The following is a 24813-nucleotide window of genomic DNA, read 5'->3' as shown; positions in this document are numbered from 1 at the left end:
CACATTTGAAAGCACTACGCTTTATCATCCAGGGTCTGATTTTGTAGTCCATCCACGTTTGAAAGCCGTATGCTTTATTATCAGCCAGGGTCTGATACTGTAGTCGCTCCACGTTTGAAAGCACTATGCTTTGTTGCCAGCCACGGTCTGAATCTGTAGATCCCACGTTTGAAAGCACTATGCTTTGTTGCCAGCCACGGTCTGAATCTGTAGATCCAACGTTTGAAAGCACTATGCTTTGTTACCAGCCACGGTCTGAATCTGTAGATCCCACGTTTGAAAGCACTATGCTTTGTTACCAGCCACGGTCTGTTTCTGTAGATCACACGTTTGGAAGCACTATGCTTTATCAGCCAGGGTCAGATTCTGTAGTCGCTCCACATTTGAAAGCACTATGCTTTATTATCAGCCAGGGTCTGATTCTGTAGTCGCACCACGTTGGAAAGCACTATGCTTTATTATCAGCCAGGATCTGATACTGTAGTCGCTCCACGTTTGAAAGCACTATGCTTTATCAGCCAGGGTCTGATACTGTAGTCGCTCCACGTTTGAAAGCACTATGCTTTATCAGCCAGGGTCTGATACTGTAGTCGCTCCACGTTTGAAAGCACTATGCTTTGTTGCCAGCCACGGTCTGAATCTGTAGATCCCACGTTTGAAAGCACTATGCTTTGTTACCAGCCACGGTCTGTTTCTGTAGATCACACGTTTGGAAGCACTATGCTTTATCAGCCAGGGTCAGATTCTGTAGTCGCTCCACATTTGAAATGATTCAGAAAAGGGGGTGGTGATGAACAGAGTGCCTGAATTAAGCAGACCACTCTTACCCAGTCCAAAGATCAGGGCTTGATCCATCACCGTTTTTTAGCTCACTGCACCATCCCAGCTCAGAACTTGGCTATATGCAAATTAGTCTGTTCCTGTCCCAGTGCATGATGGGAACAGGGCAAACCAAACTACCAAGCCAATTCTTATACTGGGAAGGAAACAAGCTTCCGGGGACCGGTTTCTGCCATTTCAGGCGTCGTCGGCCCGGCTTGCTTGAATCCTGATGGTGCAATGAGCAAGGGACTCACATCTGAGTATACCCTTCCACGCTTATGGTGGACAAAATGATTCAGAAAAGGGGGTGGTGATGAACAGAGTGCCTGAATTAAGCAGACCACTCTTACCCAGTCCAAAGATCAGGGCTTGATCCATCACCGTTTTTTAGCTCACTGCACCATCCCAGCTCAGAACTTGGCTATATGCAAATTAGTCTGTTCCTGTCCCAGTGCATGATGGGAACAGGGCAAACAAAACTACCAAGCCAATTCTTATACTGGGAAGGAAACAAGCTTCCGGGGACCGATTTCTGCCATTTCAGGCGTCGTCGGCCCGGCTTGCTTGAATCCTGATGGTGCAATGAGCAAGGGACTCACATCTGAGTATACCCTTCCACGCTTATGGTGGACAAAATGATTCAGAAAAGGGGGTGGTGATGAACAGAGTGCCTGAATTAAGCAGACCACTCTTACCCAGTCCAAAGATCAGGGCTTGATCCATCACCGTTTTTTAGCTCACTGCACCATCCCAGCTCAGAACTTGGCTATATGCAAATTAGTCTGTTCCTGTCCCAGTGCATGATGGGAACAGGGCAAACCACACTACCAAGCCAATTCTTATACTGGGAAGGAAACAAGCTTCCGGGGACCGGTTTCTGCCATTTCAGGCGTCGTCGGCCCGGCTTGCTTGAATCCTGATGGTGCAATGAGCAAGGGACTCACATCTGAGTATACCCTTCCACGCTTATGGTGGACAAAATGATTCAGAAAAGGGGGTGGTGATGAACAGAGTGCCTGAATTAAGCAGACCACTCTTACCCAGTCCAAAGATCAGGGCTTGATCCATCACCTTTTTTTAGCTCACTGCACCAGCTGAAATGCCAGAAACCGGTCCCCGGAAGCTTGTCTCCTTTCTGGTGAAGAATTGGCTTGGTAGTTTGGTCTGCCCTGTTCCCATGATGCACTGGGCCAGGGACAGACTAGTTTGCATAAAGCCAGGTTCTGAGCTGGGATGGGGCAGTGAGCTAAATAACGGTGATGGATCAAGCCCTGATCTTTGGACTGGGTAAGAGTGGTCTGCTTAATTCAGACACTCGGTTCATCACCACCCCCTTTTCTGAATCGTTTTTGGCCACTATAGGCGTGGCAGGGTTTACTCAGACATGAGTCCCTTGCTCACTGCTCCATCAGGATTCAAGCAAGCCAGGCCGACGATGGCTGAAATGCCAGAAACCGGTCCCCGGAAGCTTGTCTCCTTTCTGGTGAAGAATTGGCTTGGTAGTTTGGTCTGCCCTGTTCCCATGATGCACTGGGCCAGGGACAGACTAATTTGCATAAAGCCAGGTTCTGAGCTGGGATGGGGCAGTGAGCTAAATAACGGTGATGGATCAAGCCCTGATCTTTGGACTGGGTAAGAGTGGTCTGCTTAATTCAGACACTGTTCATCACCACCCCCTTTTCTGAATCGCTCCACATTTGAAAGCACTATGCTTTATTATCAGCCAGGGTCTGATTCTGTAGTCACTACACGTTGGAAAGCACTATGCTTTATCAGCCAGGTTCAGATTCTGTAGTCGCTCCATGTTTGAAAGCACTATGCTTTGTTATGAGCCAAGGTCTGAGTCTGTAGTCGCTCCACATTTGAAAGCACCATGCTTTATTTATTAGCCAGGGTCTGATTCTGTAGTTGCTCCACGTTTGAAAGCACTATGCTATATCAACCAGGGTCTGATTTTGTAGTTGCTCCACGTTTGAAAGCATTATGCTTTTTTTCAGCCAGGGTCTGATTCTCTAGTCTCTCCACGTTTGAAAGCACTGTGCTTTATCAGCCAGAGTTTGATTCTGTAGTTGCTCCACGTTTGAAAACACTGTGCTTTATCAGCCAGAGTCTGATACTGTAGTCGCTCCACGTTTGAAAACACTGTGCTTTATCAGCCAGGGTCTGATTCTGTAGTTGCTCCACGTTTGAAAGCACTACGCTTTACCATCCAGGGTCTGATTCTGTAGTGGCTCCAGGTTTGAAAGCACTATGCTTTGTTATGAGCCAAGGTCTGAGTCTGTAGTCGCTCCACATTTGAAAGCACTATGCTTTATTATCAGCCAGGGACTGATTCTGTAGTTGCTCCACATTTGAAAGCACTACGCTTTATCATCCAGGGTCTGATTTTGTAGTCCATCCACGTTTGAAAGCCGTATGCTTTATTATCAGCCAGGGTCTGATACTGTAGTCGCTCCACGTTTGAAAGCACTATGCTTTGTTGCCAGCCACGGTCTGAATCTGTAGATCCCACGTTTGAAAGCACTATGCTTTGTTGCCAGCCACGGTCTGAATCTGTAGATCCAACGTTTGAAAGCACTATGCTTTGTTACCAGCCACGGTCTGAATCTGTAGATCCCACGTTTGAAAGCACTATGCTTTGTTACCAGCCACGGTCTGTTTCTGTAGATCACACGTTTGGAAGCACTATGCTTTATCAGCCAGGGTCAGATTCTGTAGTCGCTCCACATTTGAAAGCACTATGCTTTATTATCAGCCAGGGTCTGATTCTGTAGTCGCACCACGTTGGAAAGCACTATGCTTTATTATCAGCCAGGATCTGATACTGTAGTCGCTCCACGTTAGAAAGCACTATGCTTTATCAGCCAGGGTCTGATACTGTAGTCGCTCCACGTTTGAAAGCACTATGCTTTGTTGCCAGCCACGGTCTGAATCTGTAGATCCCACGTTTGAAAGCACTATGCTTTACCAGCCACGGTCTGTTTCTGTAGATCACACGTTTGGAAGCACTATGCTTTATCAGCCAGGGTCAGATTCTGTAGTCGCTCCACATTTGAAATGATTCAGAAAAGGGGGTGGTGATGAACAGAGTGCCTGAATTAAGCAGACCACTCTTACCCAGTCCAAAGATCAGGGCTTGATCCATCACCGTTTTTAGCTCACTGCACCATCCCAGCTCAGAACTTGGCTATATGCAAATTAGTCTGTTCCTGTCCCAGTGCATGATGGGAACAGGGCAAACCAAACTACCAAGCCAATTCTTATACTGGGAAGGAAACAAGCTTCCGGGGACCGGTTTCTGCCATTTCAGGCGTCGTCGGCCCGGCTTGCTTGAATCCTGATGGTGCAATGAGCAAGGGACTCACATCTGAGTATACCCTTCCACGCTTATGGTGGACAAAATGATTCAGAAAAGGGGGTGGTGATGAACAGAGTGCCTGAATTAAGCAGACCACTCTTACCCAGTCCAAAGATCAGGGCTTGATCCATCACCGTTTTTTAGCTCACTGCACCAGCTGAAATGCCAGAAACCGGTCCCCGGAAGCTTGTCTCCTTTCTGGTGAAGAATTGGCTTGGTAGTTTGGTCTGCCCTGTTCCCATGATGCACTGGGCCAGGGACAGATTAATTTGCATAAAGCCAGGTTCTGAGCTGGGATGGGGCAGTGAGCTAAATAACGGTTATGGAGCAAGCCCTGATCTTTGGACTGGGTAAGAGGGGTCTGCTTAATTCAGACACTCTGTTCATCACCACCCCCTTTTCTGAATCGTTTTTGGCCACTATAGGTGTGGCAGGGTATACTCAGACATGAGTCCCTTGCTCACTGCTCCATCAGGATTCAAGCAAGCCGGGCTGACGACGGCTGAAATGCCAGAAACCGGTCCCCGGAAGCTTGTCTCCTTTCTGGTGAAGAATTGGCTTGGTAGTTTGGTCTGCCCTGTTCCCATGATGCACTGGGCCAGGGACAGACTAATTTGCATAAAGCCAGGTTCTGAGCTGGGATGGGGCAGTGAGCTAAATAACGGTGTTGGATCAAGCCCTGATCTTTGGACTGGGTAAGAGTGGTCTGCTTAATTCAGACACTCTGTTCATCACCACCCCCTTTTCTGAATCGTTTTTGGCCACTATAGGTGTGGCAGGGTATACTCAGACATGAGTCCCTTGCTCACTGCTCCATCAGGATTCAAGCAAGCCGGGCCGACGACGGCTGAAATGCCAGAAACCGGTCCCCGGAAGCTTGTCTCCTTTCTGGTGAAGAATTGGCTTGGTAGTTTGGTCTGCCCTGTTCCCATGATGCACTGGGCCAGGGACAGACTAATTTGCATAAAGCCAGGTTCTGAGCTGGGATGAGGCAGTGAGCTAAATAACGGTGATGGATCAAGCCCTGATCTTTGGACTGGGTAAGAGTGGTCTGCTTAATTCAGACACTCTGTTCATCACCACCCCCTTTTCTGAATCGTTTTTGGCCACTATAGGTGTGGCAGGGTATACTCAGACATGAGTCCCTTGCTCACTGCTCCATCAGGATTCAAGCAAGCCGGGCCGACGACGGCTGAAATGCCAGAAACCGGTCCCCGGAACCTTGTCTCCTTTCTGGTGAAGAATAGGCTTGGTAGTTTGGTCTGCCCTGTTCCCATGATGCACTGGGCCAGGGACAGACTAATTTGCATAAAGCCAGGTTCTGAGCTGGGATGGGGCAGTGAGCTAAATAACGGTGATGGATCAAGCCCTGATCTTTGGACTGGGTAAGAGTGGTCTGCTTAATTCAGACACTCTGTTCATCACCACCCCCTTTTCTGAATCGCTCCACATTTGAAAGCACTATGCTTTATTATCAGCCAGGGTCTGATTCTGTAGTCACTACACGTTGGAAAGCACTATGCTTTATTAACAACCACGGTCTGATTCTGTAGTCGACACCACGTTTGAAAGCACTATGCTTTATTATCAGCCAGGATCTGATACTGTGGTCGCTCCACGTTTGAAAGCACTATGCTTTATCAGCCAGGTTCAGATTCTGTAGTCGCTCCATGTTTGAAAGCACTATGCTTTCTTATGAGCCAAGGTCTGAGTCTGTAGTCGCTCCACATTTGAAAGCACCATGCTTTATTTATTAGCCAGGGTCTGATTCTGTAGTTGCTCCACGTTTGAAAGCACTATGCTATATCAACCAGGGTCTGATTTTGTAGTTGCTCCACGTTTGAAAGCATTATGCTTTTTTTCAGCCAGGGTCTGATTCTGTAGTCTCTCCACGTTTGAAAGCACTGTGCTTTATCAGCCAGAGTTTGATTCTGTAGTTGCTCCACGTTTGAAAACACTGTGCTTTATCAGCCAGAGTCTGATACTGTAGTCGCTCCACATTTGAAAGCACTATGCTTTATCAGCCAGAGTCTGATACTGTAGTCGCTCCACGTTTGAAAGCACTGTGCTTTTTATCAGCCATCGTCTGATTTTGTAGTCGCTCCACGTTTGAAAGCACTATGCTTTATCAGCCAGGGTCGGATTCTGTAGTCGCTCCACGTTTGAAAGCCCTATGCTTTAACAGACAGGGTCTGATTATGTAGTCGCTCCATGTTGGAAAGCACTGTGCTTTATCAGCCAGAGTCTGATTATGTAGTCGCTCCAAGTTTGAAAGCACTATGCTTTATCAGCCAGGGTTTGATTCTGTAGTCGCTCCGTGTTTGAAAGCCGTATGCTTTATCAGCCAGAGTCTGATTCTGTAGTCACTCCGTGTTTGAAAGCACTATGCTCTATTATCAGCCACGGTCTGATTCTGTAGTCGCTCCACGTTTGAAACTCCTATGCTTTATCAGCCAGGGTCTGATTCTGTAGTCGCTCCACGTTTGAAAGCACTATGCTTTATCAGCCAGGGTCAGATTCTGTAGTCGCTCCACGTTTGAAAGCACAATGCTTTATCAGCCAGAGTCTGATTATGTAGTCGCTCCAAGTTTGAAAGCACTATGCTTTATCAGCCAGGGTCTGATTCTGTAGCCGCTCCGTGTTTGAAAGCTGTATGCTTTATCAACCAGGGTCTGATTCTGTAGTCGCTCCGCGTTTGAAAGCACTATGCTTTATTATCAGCCACGGTCTGATTATGTAGATCCCACGTTTGAAAGCACTATGCTTTGTTACCAGCCACGGTCTGCTTCTGTAGATCACACGTTTGAAAGCACTATGCTTTATCAGCCAGGGTCAGATCCTGTAGTCGCTCCACATTTGAAAGCACTGTACTTTATCAGCCAGGGTCAGATTCTGTAGTCGCTCCATGTTTAAAAGCACTATGCTTTGTTATGAGCCAAGGTCTGAGTCTGTAGTCTCTCCACATTTGAAAGCACCATGCTTTATTATCAGCCAGGGTCTGATTCTGTAGTTGCTCCACGTTTGAAAGCACTATGCTATATCAACCAGGGTCTGATTTTGTAGTTGCTCCACGTTTGAAAGCATTATGCTTTTTTTCAGCCAGGGTCTGATTCTGTAGTCTCTCCACGTTTGAAAGCACTATGCTTTATCAGCCAGAGTTTGATTCTGTAGTTGCTCCACATTTGAAAACATTGTGCTTTATCAGCCAGAGTCTTATACTGTAGTCTCTCCACGTTTGAAAGCACTATGCTTTATCAGCCAGAGTTTGATTCTGTAGTTGCTCCACATCTGAAAACACTGTGCTTTATCAGCTAGAGTCTGATTATGTAGTCGCTCCATGTTTGAAAGCACTATGCTTTATCAGCCAGGGTCTGATGCAGTAGTCGCTCCACGTTTGAAATCACTATGCTTTATCAGCCAGGGTCTGATTCTGTATTCACTCCACGTTTGAAAGCACTATGCTTTATCAGCCAGGGTCTGATACTGTAGTTGCTCCACGATTGAAAGCACTTTGCTTTATCAGCCAGGGTCTGATTCTGTAGTTGCTCCATGTTTGAAAGCACTATGCTTTATCAGCCAGGGTCTGATTCTGTAGTCGCTCCATGGTTGAAAGCACTATGCTTTATCAGCCAGGGTCTGATACTGTAGTCGCTCCACGTTTGAAATCACTATGCTTTATCAGCCAGGGTCTGATTCTGTATTCGCTCCACGTTTGAAAGCACTATGCTTTGTTACTAGCCACGGTCTGATTCTGTAGTTGGTCTAAGGTGGAAAGCACATTATTCCGTAGTAACGATGGTCTGTGTCTATAAATGATCCACACCCCAAAAAAAACACTTTGCTTTCTAACCAGCCAGTGCCTGATTCTATAGCTGATCCAAGTTTGAAGGTAAATGCTTTCTGTATTCTAGGGTCTGTTTCTATAGTTGGTCCAAGCTGACAACACAATGCCTTCTGGTTTTGACATCCAAATATACATGTGCCGCACACTACCAGACGCTTTAACACAAAAAATATGATTTGACGTTCTGACAACTATACAATCTGCTAATAGATAGAGGACAAGGTTATAAAGATGATAAGGGATGGCAGCGTAGTGGAGGATACATTCTGCGTTACCATTTGCCTGTAGTGTTCCAGTCCCTACAGAACTGTCCTTGGCTTCCAACTAAAGTGTTGTAAGCACCACTGGCCTGTGACTGACTTTCTTTTACCATGATGTGGACGTTACCCTTTTCACATATTTGTAGCAGGTGTACTTTTGTCATTCAAACCAGTGTTTTAAGCTCTGTATAAGCTATTTTTGCTACTAAACTTGGATCTTTTGTTCTTTTTCTCCAAGGCTCCTGTTCGCAACCCAGAGCAGTTTAAAGCACTTGGCCTTGCTGCTCCTGCAGGAGTCCTGCTTGCTGGACCTCCTGGGTGTGGCAAAACATTGCTGGCAAAGGTAAAATTCTCACCTGATATCGAGAAAAGAATTAATATGGTGGTCTCAAGGGGGAGTAAGTAAAGCAATACCTGTGAAGCGCATGTTTCTGATCGGTGGGCAGGGGTAAACTTTTGCGAATTCAGAGAATGGTGTGCGTGCAGAAAACCTTGACAGAAGGGATTCCAGTCTACAGATTATGTCCATGCAGATTTGTATTGTGTACCCCGATTAGTTGGATAGTACAGACAATATTAATTCACTAATGATTGGTGGGATGTTGAAGACTGATAGAACACCCACTGATAGAGTGAATGCCCAGCCTTTTAAAATAACCATTAACTGAAGGCTGCTACAGACTGGTGTAATGTCTTCTGATCGATTGAATGCCAGACCTCGAGAATGGCCATTCATTGGCTGAATGTTACTAATCTGTGTAACTCATGGAAAGCTGTAGATTTGTTGAATGCATATTGAGGGTGCTACTAGCCATGTCGAGCATATGAGGATTATAGAGCTGCATATTTCTATACTACTGCCAATGGAAATGGAAGCACAACTGTACAGTATGTATGCCTGAGTGATGTATACCTGTTTAACAATTCCAAACCATAGGGTGTTTATCTAGGTGAAATCATCTCCAAAGGAAGAGTTAAAGGACTGAACACCATTTTTCCCATAAGACAAGTGCAGGTCTGTAGGGCACCTTCTTATTGGAGTGCAGACCTGAAGACAATTCTTTCAGTAGAGGATTGCTTGCCAATAGACAACCTTTTACTTGTAGTGCTCATTTGTCAAGCATCTTGAGTTAGATTAAAGATAGCACAGGTATATTCTTGATCAGATACGGTGTGAAATGAGTCTGTCGAACACCCCCCTATTGTTGGAATGTAGAAGCCAAGGGCCAGATGTACGACCATTTGATTTTGCACCTCGCAACATGCGACAAATTGAAAGTCGCAAATTGTGGGACGCAAAATCAAATGTACTACAGTGTGTTTAACTCTGTTTGCGATTCCCAATGGTGTTGCAAATTGCGAAACACATTAATATTAATGTGGTACAAAAGGGGGTGGTGATGGACGGAGCATCTGAACCAATCAAACACTCACACCCAGTCAAAAGATCTGGGTTTAATCCATCACCGTTCTTTAGCCCACTCTGCCACCCCAGTTCAAATATGGCCATATGCAAATCAGTCTGACCCTGTGCCTCATGGGAACAGTCCAGCCCGAACTACCAAGCCATGCCTTCCCTGGACCGGAAACAAGGACCGGTTTCTGGCATTTCGGCCGTCATAAGCCAGGCTTGCTTGAATCCAGTGGCAAAGTGAGCAAGGGACTGCATTCTGTCCATCAACTGTTGTTTTTGCGTTAATATTAATGAGCCTCTCGCAATTTGCGAGACCATTGGGAATGACAGGCCCTCTCAGGGATGGTGGCCTGCTGGGCTCAGCAGACCACCATGTCTGGGACTGCTTTTAAATAAAGCAGGTTCTTAATTTAAATACAGCCCGTTTTCCTTAAAGGAAAACGGGATGCATTTGAAAAATAAAAATGAAACATTTTTGTTTCATATTTGAAGGTCAGGCAGTGGTCTCTGGGACCCCTGACTGCCCTTAAAAAAATAATTTTGCATCCATTTGTAAAGGGAAAGGTGTCCCCATGGGACCCCTTCCCATTTGCAAATGCATTACCACCTACTTGAATTAAGTGGTAATTGCAAGTGTTTTGCGACAGCAATTGCGGTTGCAAAACATAAGTACATGCGTTTGAGGAACGCCCCTTCCAAATAGCGAGTCTCCTAACACTTTTTTGCAAAATTGTGTTGGTACATGGCCATGACAATTTTAGCATGTGTAAACTGGTCGCTAACCCGTTTGCGCATGCTAAAATTGGTCATAAATCTGGCTCCAAGTCCTCAGTGTTGGTTGCCATGTTTGGCGTGGTCTAATGCTGACTAGCAGAGTGAAATCCTAAATGAGGCATACCTACCTGAAGAGATAGTAAAATGTATAGCACGATTTAGAAAAGAATATGCAATGGCATTATAACTATATTAATGACCTTCATCCCTACCTAAAATGTTTATTGCTGGATGAATGCAAACCTGCAGATTATCCTCAAATTAGAATGATTAAGAACTGCATTCCATTCTCAGACTAGAATTTAGGTCCTATGACAAGGTCTCCTATTTCACAGATTGCTAGTATAATTGAAACATGGGTCTTGGGCAGACCTGTAGAGATGCAGTTGGATATGCAAAGTTAAAAAATAATACATTATCTCATTGGCTAGAGACAGAGCTGTAAACTGTCTTACAATTCAAGAATTCAGACTTTACTAAGATATCATGAAAGTTCAACCATCTCCTGACAAGCCCAAAACAAGGAACAGGTTTTTGTTATGTCGACCAGAAAGTGGCGCCTCCCGTGTGTAACGTGATTTATCTGTTCTTCAAAAACTTGTATAACGGTGCCACAGAATAGAGGACAACCTTTAACCTCCCATTAGGACCAAGATCCATATAGCATTGTTACAACATAGATCTGTGCACACGTCAAAATATGGCAGTATAAATACTGTAAGTAATCACAGTCTGCAAGCAACACAAATAATGTATGCAGCCGAAGTCTTGATAGAAGTGTTTCTTCAAATCTGTTTTAATCACATCGCCCAGCCAACACGTGTTTCGTCAGGGCACGTCGCCCACGACTTCATCAGGGCTCTACAAGATGTACAATGGTTGCATGTTACAAGCATGTAATTGCACCAATTACATCCCCACTTTTTTATCAGTATCAATGTGTTCCAGTGACAGCACGTGCGAGCACACAGACCACACCCAGAGGACAGAATCCCAAGCTGTATGTGAGTTGTGTAAAGTGTGTAAAAGTGTCATTTGACCATGCATTTGCCATGTTACAAAACGCTAATTCTTATACAGTACACATTTGGTGCAAAAGGATATATACAGTGCAAGCCTCAAGACACACATATATTTCAAATATTATAGTCATCACGGCCTCTGTAACCAGGGGCACTCATGTTACTCAGTGACCTCTGGTGTATACTTTGGTGAAGAGAAAAGAATAGAGAAAGAGAAAAGAGGTTCACCCTATGTCACAGCACTCAAAGTGCATCTTACCCAAAGGCAGTAGTTTCCGCAATTAGTCTACTGTGAAGAAAATAATGCCAAGGAAACTATCAGTAACAATTGCTTTTTTTTAAAGTTCAATTATTCATTACACCATTCAACCACCCGAAATACATAAGAGAGTCATACCTCTCTGCCGGTTATACTTCCGTCCCGGCTATCGGGTGAAAATGAATGATCTTGCCGAGGTGAATCAACAGCGCGTCTTTTGGTTAGTGGCAGAATGCAAAATGCTGAGGAGGAAAACACAGGTTTACCTTATGTTAGTAGCTGGTGTATAAAGTATCTGCACCATTGCTATGAAACACCTGACCTTATGTGTACTATTCTCGCTTAGTACAATGAGGTATAGGCGATACCAATTTAAAGAAAACCACGAGGGTATCCTCTAGTTATGTAAGTTTAGTCTAGAAAAGGCGCATCTGGCCCCACTCGTTATAGCGAGGCTCAAAATTCCTCAAGTCTCAACACATCGGTGTATCTTCTAGGCACCCTCTGAGCCCTCACATCGAGCAGTGCCCCGTACACGATAGACACCCCAACTATTTTTAACACGCGTCTTCAATACGCCACTTACCTGTCGGACATTTCCATGTGTGTTGCAGCCTGAGTATCACTGCCGACCCGCTTCTCCGCGTGTGAATGCGGAAGTGTCAGGTCTAATCCTTATCTCTCATGAAATACTATTTGCGCTCCTAGACCGCTGACCTCATTCGTCTGAAAGCGGAAGTAAGATGGTGTCGAGCCAGAAGTGAGTAAACGCTATTGTCGACCAAGACCTAGTGCACTTCACCAAGCCTACCCAGTGCCCTGTCGTAGTGTATAAATCAGCGAAAATTATTTTAGAATTATTTTTAGAACAAAGACTCGGAGGAAAACGGGGCATATCCTACAAGATACGCTCGACGCTTCCACTGAGTGATTGCAATCTCCAAAATGCCAGGTCCATATAAGTCTGGCGACCAAGCCTCCCCAACACATTTCATTAAACAATACCACATGTAACCCAAAGTTACATAAAGAGGTTTGTGATGATATTAATCACCCTCCTCAAGTCAGAGTCAATATCTTTAAGTGAGAGAAAATCGAGTGCTAAGCTACTAAAGCGTCATGTCATATCAATTTCTGTTCATCGGAAGCCAAAGAGGATAGATTAGAGAGAAATGATAGGTGATTACATTGTGACTTGAATGACAACCACAGATATGATCCCGTGTCTGCGGTCAAATTGTTAAAAACCAGCTTCATGCGACTGCAAATGACATGTTATCAATAACAACGCCATCTGCTCGCATACTCATTACAACATAAGTAGCTACCACGTATACAGTCTAACATCGTTGCATATGTAATTCAGTCATAAGATGGATGTTACAGATTCCATCATACCCACAGTCAACAGATACCGTATCTCTATGCGTCAAGTTTGGTTTTCTTGGATTTCCTAGTCCCCCAGGAAATATTGCAGCTCATGATCGGAGTTAAGCCCCTGATGTACCTTGTTCAGACGCATTATCCAGGTTGCCTCTGCCCTGCGGAGAGCTAACTCCCTATTCCCCCCTCTTTTATGAGGTGTAATCATTTCAATACCATAGAAGTTAATTGTTTATATGGCCCTTGTTTAACACATGTTAAAGCATGTATGGCCATCGGGTATCTTGGATCACCCTGCTTCAGTGCCCTCGCATGTTCGCTGATGCGATCTTTTAGGCATCGAATAGTGCTCCCTACGTATTGTTTCATACATTTGCAAGTAATCACATACACAACAAATTTTGTCAGACAATTTATATTCTGCTGGATACAGAATCTTTCCCATTCGGGCCCCAGAATTCCGTGGTGTTGTTTACTGCCCACTTACACACCCCACATGTACCACATTTGTGGAAACCCTGTGTGTGTCTTGAAAGCCAATTCGTCCTTGCTACAGGGGGTTGGCACCGTTGGACTAAGTATGCTTCTAAGTGTGGTACCCCTCCTGTAGGTGATCATCGGTCTATTAGAGGTGAATTCATCCAAGGATTTATCAGTCTTCAACACGTGCCAGTGTTTGCGCATTAGTTTGTTTACAAGATCAGCCTGTTGGTTGAAATTTGTGACCAGCCTAACCGGTTGGTTGGACGTTGACCCAGGGGTAGTCTCCTGACAAGCCAGTGGATTGCATCCAGCTGTGTTGGTGTAATCACCTTGGAGGTGGATTAAGCAATATTGCTGGCAGGCAGCACTTCAGGAACTGTATGGAGGTGTCCAGACTATCACAGACTAGGTCAGGAAGACTGATTACGGCCATTTTATCCAATTACCACAAATGTTTTATATCTTTTGATTTGAGCAGCTCTTCAGGTGGGAGGCAGATTCCTCCCTGGATAGCTTGAAGAATATTTGCACCACCAAGTGCTTGCTGAGTTAGGACTCCCAAGCGAGGCAGTTCCACTAGCAGAAATACTATAGGAGCTGAAGCATTACATCAGCAGCAGTCTTCCCAGATGGTCAAGACACCTAAGCAGCTTTATAGCTCTTTTGGAGGCAAGGGTGGACACCAACAACACAAGCAATAGCTCCATTCTCCCAATTGTTGCTCAATCTTCTGTGTCAAAACCCCCTTTGACCCCCCTCCAACACCTTCTGGTGGAAGGGGCAGATCTACCCATTCACCACCAATTGGCAGATTCCCAGAACAGATTGCTTGGTGCTTTATCTTATCCACAATGATTTTGCTCTCCCCCACTGTCCTTCCTAGTAGACTGTGTTCCTTCCTTCAGGAAGTGGTACATGACACATGCTTTGATCTTGAAGGCAGAGGTCCTTGCTACGTTGAACATAGGAGAAATAGGGGCAAAACCCTGGACGTGAGAGTCACAAGGTTTTACTCTCCTTACTTGATTCCCAGGAAGGACAAGAAGCCTCTTGGCCATCCTGGTCAAATGGCTCTTAATCCTCTTCATCTGAAGGAACAATTTCCAAATGCTTGCAATTGACAGGACAAGTTCTGGTGGCCCTCCATGCGTGTCGTTGGTTGCTGTCCCTTGGTCATGAGGATTCCAATTTCCATCTGTCAAACCTCCCTGGTCACAGGTGTTATCTCCGATTCAACGTTGGGTTCCAATGCAACTAGTTTGTGCTTCTACCATTTGGTCGATCGATGAGTGTTCACCTAAGTATTGCCATGATGTCATCTTTTCAGTCACTGCCCAGAAGTCTCACCTTGTTCCCACACAGTGGCTAATCTTCATAGGTGCAATGTTGGACACAACCTGCATGAAGGCTTATTTCTTTTGTCGGAGGATTGCAGATTTTCATAATATGATTCTTATGTTTTTGAGTTAAACTCGAATTCCACTACTGCCTGCAGGACCTGTTGGCCTTATGCATCCTCTTGGTGCTGCACGCCAGATAGCATATGAAGGTCATTCAGTGGCGCATTAGACAGCATTGGCCCCAACATCAGGGGGCCTCTCAGTTCAGGTGCAGGTTTTCTTCTCAGTTCTCCTGAACATGCACTTGTGTGTGTGCTCCTCCAACTCTGTCCATTCAGCCCAGTGCAGTCTCAGGACCCTGTTTTGAGGGTCTCCTCTATGGGAAGGCGAGCTCATCTGGGTGATTTGATTTTGAAAGGCATGTCATCATTTGAACCATGCACAGTTGCTCCGCTTTTTAGCTTGGTTTGAAAACTGTATGTTTGGTGGCAGTAAGTGCAGCCTGTAGGGTCAGTGAGTTATGGCCTTTTGATCTGGCCATCTTTCACTCTTTTCTATCCAAACACGCAGTTTTGTTTACCTGTCCTAACTTCTTAGTGAGAGTTGTATCACCTGTCCACATAGGCCAGCCCTTCACTCTTCCATTCTTCTTTCCTCCTACTGATCCCTCCAAGAGGGAGGAGAGATTATATAGACTGGACCCCCAGGCATGCTTTATCTTACTGCATCGACTACACAAGACAGAGTGGATAATCAGCTCTTTCTGGACTTTACAGCAGCCAGGAATGACAAGCCAATTACCAAACGTACAATTTCACATTGGGCCAACTTAAGACCTGTTCCACATTAGGCACAAACCTCTGACTGGCACTTTGCACACCTCACAAGGACTGTGTAAGCCTTTACAGCTCTCATCCGGTGCTTCCCAGTGACTGAGATTACCCAGGCAGTCAAATAATCTATGTAGCACACCTTTGCAAAATGTTGCTGTCTCATGGCTCAAGCACACGCTGATGGCTACTATGCCAGTACCGTGTTGCATGACTTCCTCAGTTAACTGGCACTACTCCTAGCTTTTTTGTGTTGTGGGTCGCGTTCATAAGATGAGAAGTCTTAGGGGAGATGTATTGATCAGAAGAAAACGTTACTTATGTTCCATAACAATATCTTTGGTCAATACTATATCTTTCTGCAGATCCCTTACTGCCCTTCCTCCTCCCCATATGATTTAGTTTTGTGGTTAAGAAAATCCCAAGGTATGCAAATATGCTTCCGTCGTTTTCTTGTTCTCAGAAAAACTCTCTTGGTTCCTCTCGTTCTGCTTTAAAAGAGCAAGGAAAACTTAGAAGGAACTGACACCAGCTAAGTAATTGGTGCATTATACAGTCTTAAGTTGTTATGTCTAGGGTGGATTTAACCTACAACTGGAATTTACAGGTGCTGTCTCAATGTGCGGAAAAGCAATTGCTGGGAACATGTTTTTCCAGATTCAGTCTGGCACCTGGAGTATATTCATAAGGTGAGGAATCTGAAAAAAGAAATTTTATCAACCAGAAAGATCATTACGTAAGTAAGTCTTTTTCAAAGGCTGTCCTCTTCCATGCCTTGTGGGTAGTGATGTGTTAGATGACAACACTCTAAAGATTTTAAAGATGGCAAGACTGTTTTTCTTTGGGTACTACAGAAAATCTTTGACTAGGAGCACACTTAGTGCTTTAACCAAATGCACAGCATTTATTAGTGGAACCAACGCGAAGGGTAAATATGAAGACATATGGATATATTGATCTCATAATTTGTATATAAATTCAACAATAAATAATTAATGCTGGAGAGTAACACTTAAGTTGGTCATATGTAGAGTCTTAAAGAGCATCTGGTGAACTCACCAGTAAAGCATGGGCGAGCATACTAGAACACCCCAAGCGGGTATCTCGTAACGTGAAACTTAAATTTATCCAAACTATGGATCTACACAGATCCTACTTAACCCCAAAGATAATACAATGCATGTTCCCTGAAGCCCAACACTGCTGTCCACGATGCAAGGTAGAAGAGGCTGGCTTTCTACACAAGCTATGGGCTTGTCCTCAACTCCGTGATTATTGGGGAAAGATCCGGAATGCACTCGGGGAAGTCACACACCTCACAATCTATGACAACACTCTAGAATGCCTGCTGGGGTCCAATTGCGTTTCCTGGAACTCGCTCTTATATTGGCCATAAGAGCGATCACCATGAGATGGAAGTCCCCTAGATGCCCTCATTTACCCACATGGCAGGACGACGTGATTCGATGGTGCAGTGCCGAAAGCACAGCACTTTGACGGGAGGAAGCGCAAGGGGTACGGAAACACTCCCATCTCTATGGAATGGGACATTATGCTGGAAAGTTTTAAACATATAAATCACCTACCTACACACATCACCCCAACCCCATAACTTACCCACCTATATATGAAGTACACGAGCCGCAGGTTCCGTATAGGCCAATATACACTCCAACCGTACACCAGTGGCAACTGGCTGACACTGATATCTTACCGAATGCACTGGGCTGAGAATCACACAAGAAACGGCAGACCGGGGGAGGGGTGGTGTTATTGGAATTGTTTTCAAAACTACACAATGCAATCATTTCAAATGATACTATTGCATCTTTTATGCCTTCACCAATTGCATCATACTCGTACTGACTGTATTATGGTCTATTGACATATGCAATCTATTCTTTAGTCTGTACAAAGTTGATACCTGTGCACGATTGAAAAACGAAAATACCATAATGTATTTGACATGATGCATTGCCATCTTTTTTTCTGGTACTCAATAAAGTGTGTTTTAAAAAAAAAAGAGAATTTGGTGGCATTAGGGTTGCAGGCCAGTATAACCGCCTCTCATTGGTGAGCCGTCACTCAATGGAGCATCTCTAATAGACAGTGTGGTAGACCACTCTTGGGTGTTGTGAACTATACTTAGTAGAATAATTTTTCCTGATGAATATTTATTTTGGAATCATTTTCGTTTGCAGATAAATTGGTTTCTGTCAGTTCGTTGTAATTCATAAATATTTAATGATGTCTTTTTGCTATCTTTCTTATTTTGCAGGCTGTTGCAAATGAATCTGGGCTAAATTTTATCTCAGTGAAAGGTCCAGAATTATTAAATATGGTAAGTTGTGTGTCGAAATGTACCCCGTAAGCCTTGTACATTGTTTTGCATTTTAATAACTGTGCATTAAAAATGTGTACAGCTCCTGAACATGACATTTATATTTTGGTGGGCATATCCACCCTCATTTAATGCAGATTCATGTCATTGAAAATTAGCATTTATGGCAATGGCATGTTTGCAGATCAGTGGAGCAGACCTTCATGTTTAACAATCACATAAAAAAATGAAGCTCCTTGATGTAATATTTTCACAGCATCTAAAATTGGAAAATCCCTAATCCTTACAAAATGTTATATTTCATATTTAATTATTTTTGGAGTGTTGTGGGTATTTGAATAAGGTATGTTCATAAAGGAATGTCTTGATCTGCGATGAACGATAGAATCATTTTTATCAATGTATTTATTTGTTCAAAGTTTTCTATGACACCCAATGCTACCAATGACCGCTAAAGGGCACCTGGAACCAAGGAAGAGGAGCAACCACAGGCAGCAAACAGACCAGACGAGGGGTACGAAGCGATTACGATGAATTTGAGATAGCCTGACAAGAACAATATTTTAAATATAAATATGTATAGTAGTGAGTTATGCCCGTTAAAACCACCAGAATTTAAATTGGAGATCGGTGTGAGAAGTAGCGTGTACAGAATTTCTAACCTGCTGAAAACTACTTCTCAAACATGAATCTAGACCAGATGAGAGCAACATGTTCAGGAGAACTGGACCACTGCCAGATTTCGAAACACTCCATTGTCTAAATGAGTTCCGTTCTTGATTAATTGTATGTACATTTATCTTAAGTGAATATTCTGAACATTTGGCATGTATCTGGCAATCCTAGACCTGTGTTCACACATGGCGCAGATGCTAAGTGAAATGAAACAGTCACCATCCATAGATTTCAAGTATGCGCCAAACTAAAAATAGTCTAATGTGTTGCTCAGATACCCAAGCGTTGGGCTTCAGTAGATTAAAAAAAAAATTATATTGACTTGTTCGAAGACGAATCTGTTTAATCAAGTACCAGTATAATTCTTTCAAAGCAGCTGTAAATCTTTGTCTATTTATGTGTTGTGGATGCAACACAAATACGTCTCTAGGCAATATAAGCCCTAAAATATAATACAATTACATAACATTGTAAATACTGTACTGCAAAAACAAATGAGTCAGAACATAATCTCAGAGAGCAAGACCTTTTGGCTAACATTGAACATGCTCTCAGTTTATTTTCTAAATGGCACTTATGAACTTTGTTAGTTTGTTGTGGTTTATTAGCATCCATTGAATATTGCTAAGAGAGACTGCAGATTTAGAGCAGCAAACACATCATTAACTTTCCTGCCAGTCAGTCGCCTAACAGCAATAGAGCGCCAAGATTGTCCTCCGCTGTCTTTATGGCTTACTCTCAAAATCTTACCTAGAAGATTAGCATAACCAGATAGGCATTTTAAATAGGTTTTCTCATTTACAGTTAATAACCAAATTGCAGGTTACTTGACACCACCCTCCTAACATAACAATAATCTTGGAAAACACATTCTATTGAGCTTGAGTCTTAACCCATTACACCAATTGTGATATTAAATATAGTTTTTTGGTAGCTTGAAATTGATTTCATTTATGGAATGAAGTATGCCTTCGTGATGTCAGGGCTGTATTGCAAGTAGCAAACAGAAGATCTTTGAACAGAGAGTTGCTCTTGTCCCAGCATCTGCGTACCCATAGCCTTAATTCATTCATTGCCAAAGGCTGATAAAACCAAAACACCCTTCAGGGAAGAGATCCTGGTGTTTTATAGATGAGAACTCTGAACTGGAACGATGAACCCAGTGCTTAACTTGAGCTGGTAGTTGCAGATGTGGTCCGCCAACACACATCTTTTTTGGGCTGACACTTATCTTTCCTCAACAAACTTTAATGCAGAGCAAAACAGAAAAAGACAGAAAAGCAGTGAGAATGTAAAAATGCAGGGATGACCAAGAACCTACAGGAGTGAGACAAAGAATCGAGGAGTGTCTGGTGATGGGTTAAAGAAGCAAGAGGAAGAATCGACTAGGAAACCCTTGACTTCAGCATGAGCCTGCTAGTCACCAGCCATTCTATGTGTTTTCAGCCTCTCTCCACCAACACATATAGAGCTGGTCCACTTATGTAGACAGACACCACCAATGACTGTTCCCTCTTGAATGCACCCCCTGACACAACAACCATGACTAGTTCAACTTTACGATAGCCTGCTTCGACAAAACATACCATTAAGAGACAGGAAGAACATAATGAAAATGTTTTATCTCATTATTTTAAGCTCCTCATTGTAGATCTGTTCTACAGCCCACATATCACTCTATCTCACCCACAAGGCTATGGCGTTGCACCCAGCTACCTCTCCCGGTTCGTATGAACTCATCAGATTCCTCTGGCTTCCATCTTAGAATCTAATGTCACTAAAATGAGGTACGACTGCTATTAGGAAATATTCCTGCGCTATTGACTCGCTAAAGATCTCTCCCACTCCTACTGGCAGCTGACTACACAAAGAACTTCATCACGTCTACTCTGTCTACGGACATCCGTATTGTCTGCGCCCTTCCACCCAAACCCTGATTATGTCGCTCCTACGCCTTCCTTCATCTAATCCTCTGATATAGTGTCAAAATGGTATAGGCTTTTTAGAAATCCTATGAATAAATATAAATTAAATTTAAATACTCTAGAATTCATAGCAGTTTACCTGGCACTGAAAACATTCCCAGTGCTTTCCAAGCCTTTTTGAACTACAACCCGATTTTGGCAACAAGAACATTCACAACATTCCTAGCTTTAATGCACATGAGCCAGTCGATTATTGTAAATGTAATTAACGCATGGTGTGGCAGCGCACTGTCATTTACCGACTGCACATATTCCATTTAAATGACCACTACATTTACATACACACACAGTTTTACTGATAAAACTATATTGCACATAAATGATATGTGGAAATCGTCTTTCAGTGAATATCATTTGTGCATCACCAAGTAAATTGTCCTGATTTGTTTTGAGCATATTAAAATCTTTGTTTCCATCACACTTCAGAATTACAAAAAAAAATATTTCATTTTTGCTTTCCTAACTGCTGAATGTGTGCAGTTATTTTAAAGATATTTACATGTTGTGTGCTACACAGTAAGCAAGTCCTGAGGCGGAAGCCGGGAGCTTTTATCCTCACTTATAAAAATGTACTTGCGCCGCATTCTGCACTAGAGCACTTTTTTAATCTCCACGCAAGTCGGACAAACTGCATTGCCGCCTCCAGCTTACCGGAGTCTGACGATTTAGGATCAGCCTAGGGGACGCTGTTACACCACTAGGAACTGCCGCCCAATCACAGCCGCCATCTTGGGAGGAATCGGAGCGGGCTAGTTGTCGGGGCACAGGTAGACATAAAATGAACACCTCAGGGTCTCCGCGAAGCGGACGCGTGCAGCAGGAACGCCAAAGGCAAGCCCGTCTGCGCCCGTCCGTGCCAGTACGTCGCCTCTCGCCAGGGACCCTGGCTGTGACAATAAGATCAGTCACTGTTATACCAGAGACACTCTCCTAGGCCTCAATGTTTTGGCAACCTCCTGTACTAAAAAATCACCACATCACCTGAAGAGCCTTTATAAGTGTGAATGTGGATATACTCTCCCTAAGCCTATTACACCTCCGTCCCTTACTATCAACCACCCTCAACAACCATTACGGATAGCACAGTTGAACATTAGATCCTTGGCTAAACACTACGTGGAGGTGTATGACTTGATTGAGGAACACTCGTTGGATATCTTGTTCCTCACGGAGACTTGGCTCCAAGAGGACATGAATACCGTCATTAATCTGGCCACTCCTCCGGGATATTCAGCTCACACTTTGAACAGGCAATCCAAGGGTGGAGGCATCGGGGTTATGGTCAAATCCCAATACTCATGCGTGTTTTCTAAGTTGGATATTGAGGATTGTGAATGTGCCCGCTATAGTGTAAAGATAAATCCCCACCTAACTCTATCAAGTCTCCTAATATATAGACCCCCCCGGACAGGGTAGCAGCTTTGTTAAAGCTCTCCTAGAAACAGTCTGTTCCTTGGCTATAGGGACAGCTAACTTTAACATCTTCGGGGACCTGAACCTTCACTTCGACCTCACCACGGATAATAAAATAAGAATCCTGTTAGCGGACTTGGCTGCATTTCAACTCTGCCAACTAGTAAGGAGTCCCACCCATAGGGGAGGCCATTTACATCTTTTAGACCCCATCTTTTCTAATATAGAGGAAGCCAAGGTAGAAGTGCCTATTCCTGTCCCCTGGTCAGATCACATGTTGGTCATTATGTCTATACCTATACATGACCCGTCCACTTTGAGCGATGCTCTACGGGTTTTCAAGCGTTCATGGCGAAAGTTACGCCTTGAGGACTTCCACGCCCTGCTTAAAGATAACCCCCTGGAAGTCGGCGCTAACACTGAACAGGGATATGAGAACTTCTGTAGCTGGCTTTACCAGGCTCTGGACTCACTGATCCCGGCGGATTGGATCAGGGCGCGCTCTCAGGAGTCCAGCCCCTGGTATAATGAAGCGCTTACCATCCTTAGAAAAATGTGCAAAGTAATTGAGCGTAAATGGAGAAAATCGTATGACCCAGTAATAAAGATTCAATACCTCGCAGCACAAAATAACTATCACGGAAGCATATGTAGGACGCGAGCCGCTTACTATGCGAACGAGATCAGAATAAGTCAGAACCCCTCCAAAACCATTTTTAAGATTCTGAAAGATCTTAGCGCCAAAAAAATGGCCGGATCATCGGACGCCTCCTACTTACACTGTGAGAAATTGGCCTCTTTTTTCATAGACAAAGTGCGGGCGATCTATGACTCTTTTCCAACTGTACCCTGTCCTGCTCCCTCAAACATTGAGCCAGCCAATAAGCTTATGACTGTACCTGACTTAAATTTTGATGACTTCCTTAAACTGTGTGGGAAAATTAAATCAGGCTCCCCCGCGGACCCTCTAAAACCCGCCCACTTCAGAGAGGCATCCATGCTTGTGCTTGATTCTCTTTGGCAGATTATTAACTCGTCATTTAAAACTGCCACTATACTCACCAGATGGAAGCATGCCTGTGTCTCTCCCATTATTAAAAAACCTATGTTAGATCCTACTAGGCCAGAGAATTTTAGGCCTATTTCGCTGCTCCCCTGGCCAGCTAAGGTGGCCGAGTCTCACGTCAATACTACTCTGACGAAATTTCTCTATGCCAATAACATCTTGGACTCCACTCAGCATGGTTTTCGTGCGGGGCATAGCACGGAAACCGCTCTACTAAGTGTGACGGAACATCTGCGGACCATTTTGGATTCCGGGCAGACGGCTGCGCTGATTTTATTAGATCTCAGCGCGGCTTTCGACACGGTATCACACGAGGTTTTGCTGTACAGACTGGAAGCGGTGGGGGTTGGGGGACAGGCAGTGGAGTGGTTCAGAGCATTCCTGACCGGAAGATCCTTCCGGGTCTCCACCCCCCGGTACTTTCAAAGGAACGAGTTATTAAGCAGGGTGTCCCCCAGGGGTCTGCACTCAGCCCGACGTTATTTAATCTTTACGTCCAGCCACTAGCTGAGGTCGCCAAACAATGGGAGTTATCCATAACCTCATACGTGGATGACACTCAGTTGGTGGTGATGCTGAGTGAAGATTCCGGGCTGAGCTCATCCAAGTTAAACAGGGTTTAACAGCAGTAACTAACTGGATGACCTCTATCTACTTACAGCTCAATGCCAGCAAGACTGAGGTCTTGCTGGTTGGAAAAGATGTCTCTGCCTGGGGAGACAACTGGTGGCCTGAGACTCTAGGTCAGGGGTCTCCAACCTTTTCTGTAGTGAGAGCTAATTCTGCTCAAGGAAAGTCCTGCCGAGCTACTAGCATATTTTATCACTGTAAAATGCTGATGATATGTATTAACGTTACACTATGACCACCCTAAGAACGATTTATTAGTAGTAACCACCCAAACATTACAGATGAAGTTATCAGCAGAATGCTAGGAAAACGTTTATCAATATTAAATCCTTGTAATCAAGTACATTTCAAATCATCACATGATGTGTGCCACAAAGGGTACTACCACAGCAGTAAGTCTCCCCAACTCAAATTGAATTATCATTCAGCTAACAACTTTAAATGTGCATTAGAATTGTAAGATTTTGTCTTCATTAGCATATTAGTTTTTAAAAATACATCTAATGACCCGCGGCAGAGGGGGCAAGGCGGACCCGGCGGCGGCGCCTAAGGGCACATTGGTGGTTGCCATGTGGGGCAAAGCAGGAGCGTCAGCGCCAACTGAAGAAGTGCCGCCACCTGTTGCTGACTCCCCTCCGGTGACCCAGGCCTTCATGTCCTCTTTCATGGCAGACCTGAAATCGGAGATAGGGTCCCTGAGATCGGAGGTGCACTCGTGCGTCAAAGAGCTGCGCAAGGAAGTGACCGAGCTGGGAGACAGGGTTGATGGACTCGAGAAAATTGTTGATACGCGCACAGAAGATATGGAGCAGCTGTGGCAGAGGGTGGCGACCCTGTAGGAGCAAAACATCGAGCTCCAGGTCAAGCAGGAGGACCTTGAAAATAGGGGGCGCTGCAACAACCTCCGTATACGG

The 24813-nt window shown here is 44.3% G+C and overlaps 1 protein-coding gene across 1 annotated transcript in view; it reads left to right on the top strand.

Annotated features, from left to right (window-relative positions):
* Nucleotides 1–24813, top strand: part of NVL (nuclear VCP like) — a 502294-nt gene that overhangs the window by 240682 nt on the left and 236799 nt on the right. Inside the window, exons 15-16 of the mRNA XM_078649847.1 lie at nt 8523–8627; nt 18068–18130. Coding sequence (XP_078505973.1) covers nt 8523–8627; nt 18068–18130 — 168 coding nt within the window. The remainder of the gene's footprint in view (nt 1–8522; nt 8628–18067; nt 18131–24813) is intronic.

Source organism: Lissotriton helveticus, chromosome 6, assembly GCF_964261635.1.
Source record: "Lissotriton helveticus chromosome 6, aLisHel1.1, whole genome shotgun sequence".
In the NCBI taxonomy this organism is placed as follows: Eukaryota; Metazoa; Chordata; class Amphibia; order Caudata; family Salamandridae; genus Lissotriton; species Lissotriton helveticus.
This window is presented reverse-complemented; position numbering and strand designations above follow the sequence as displayed.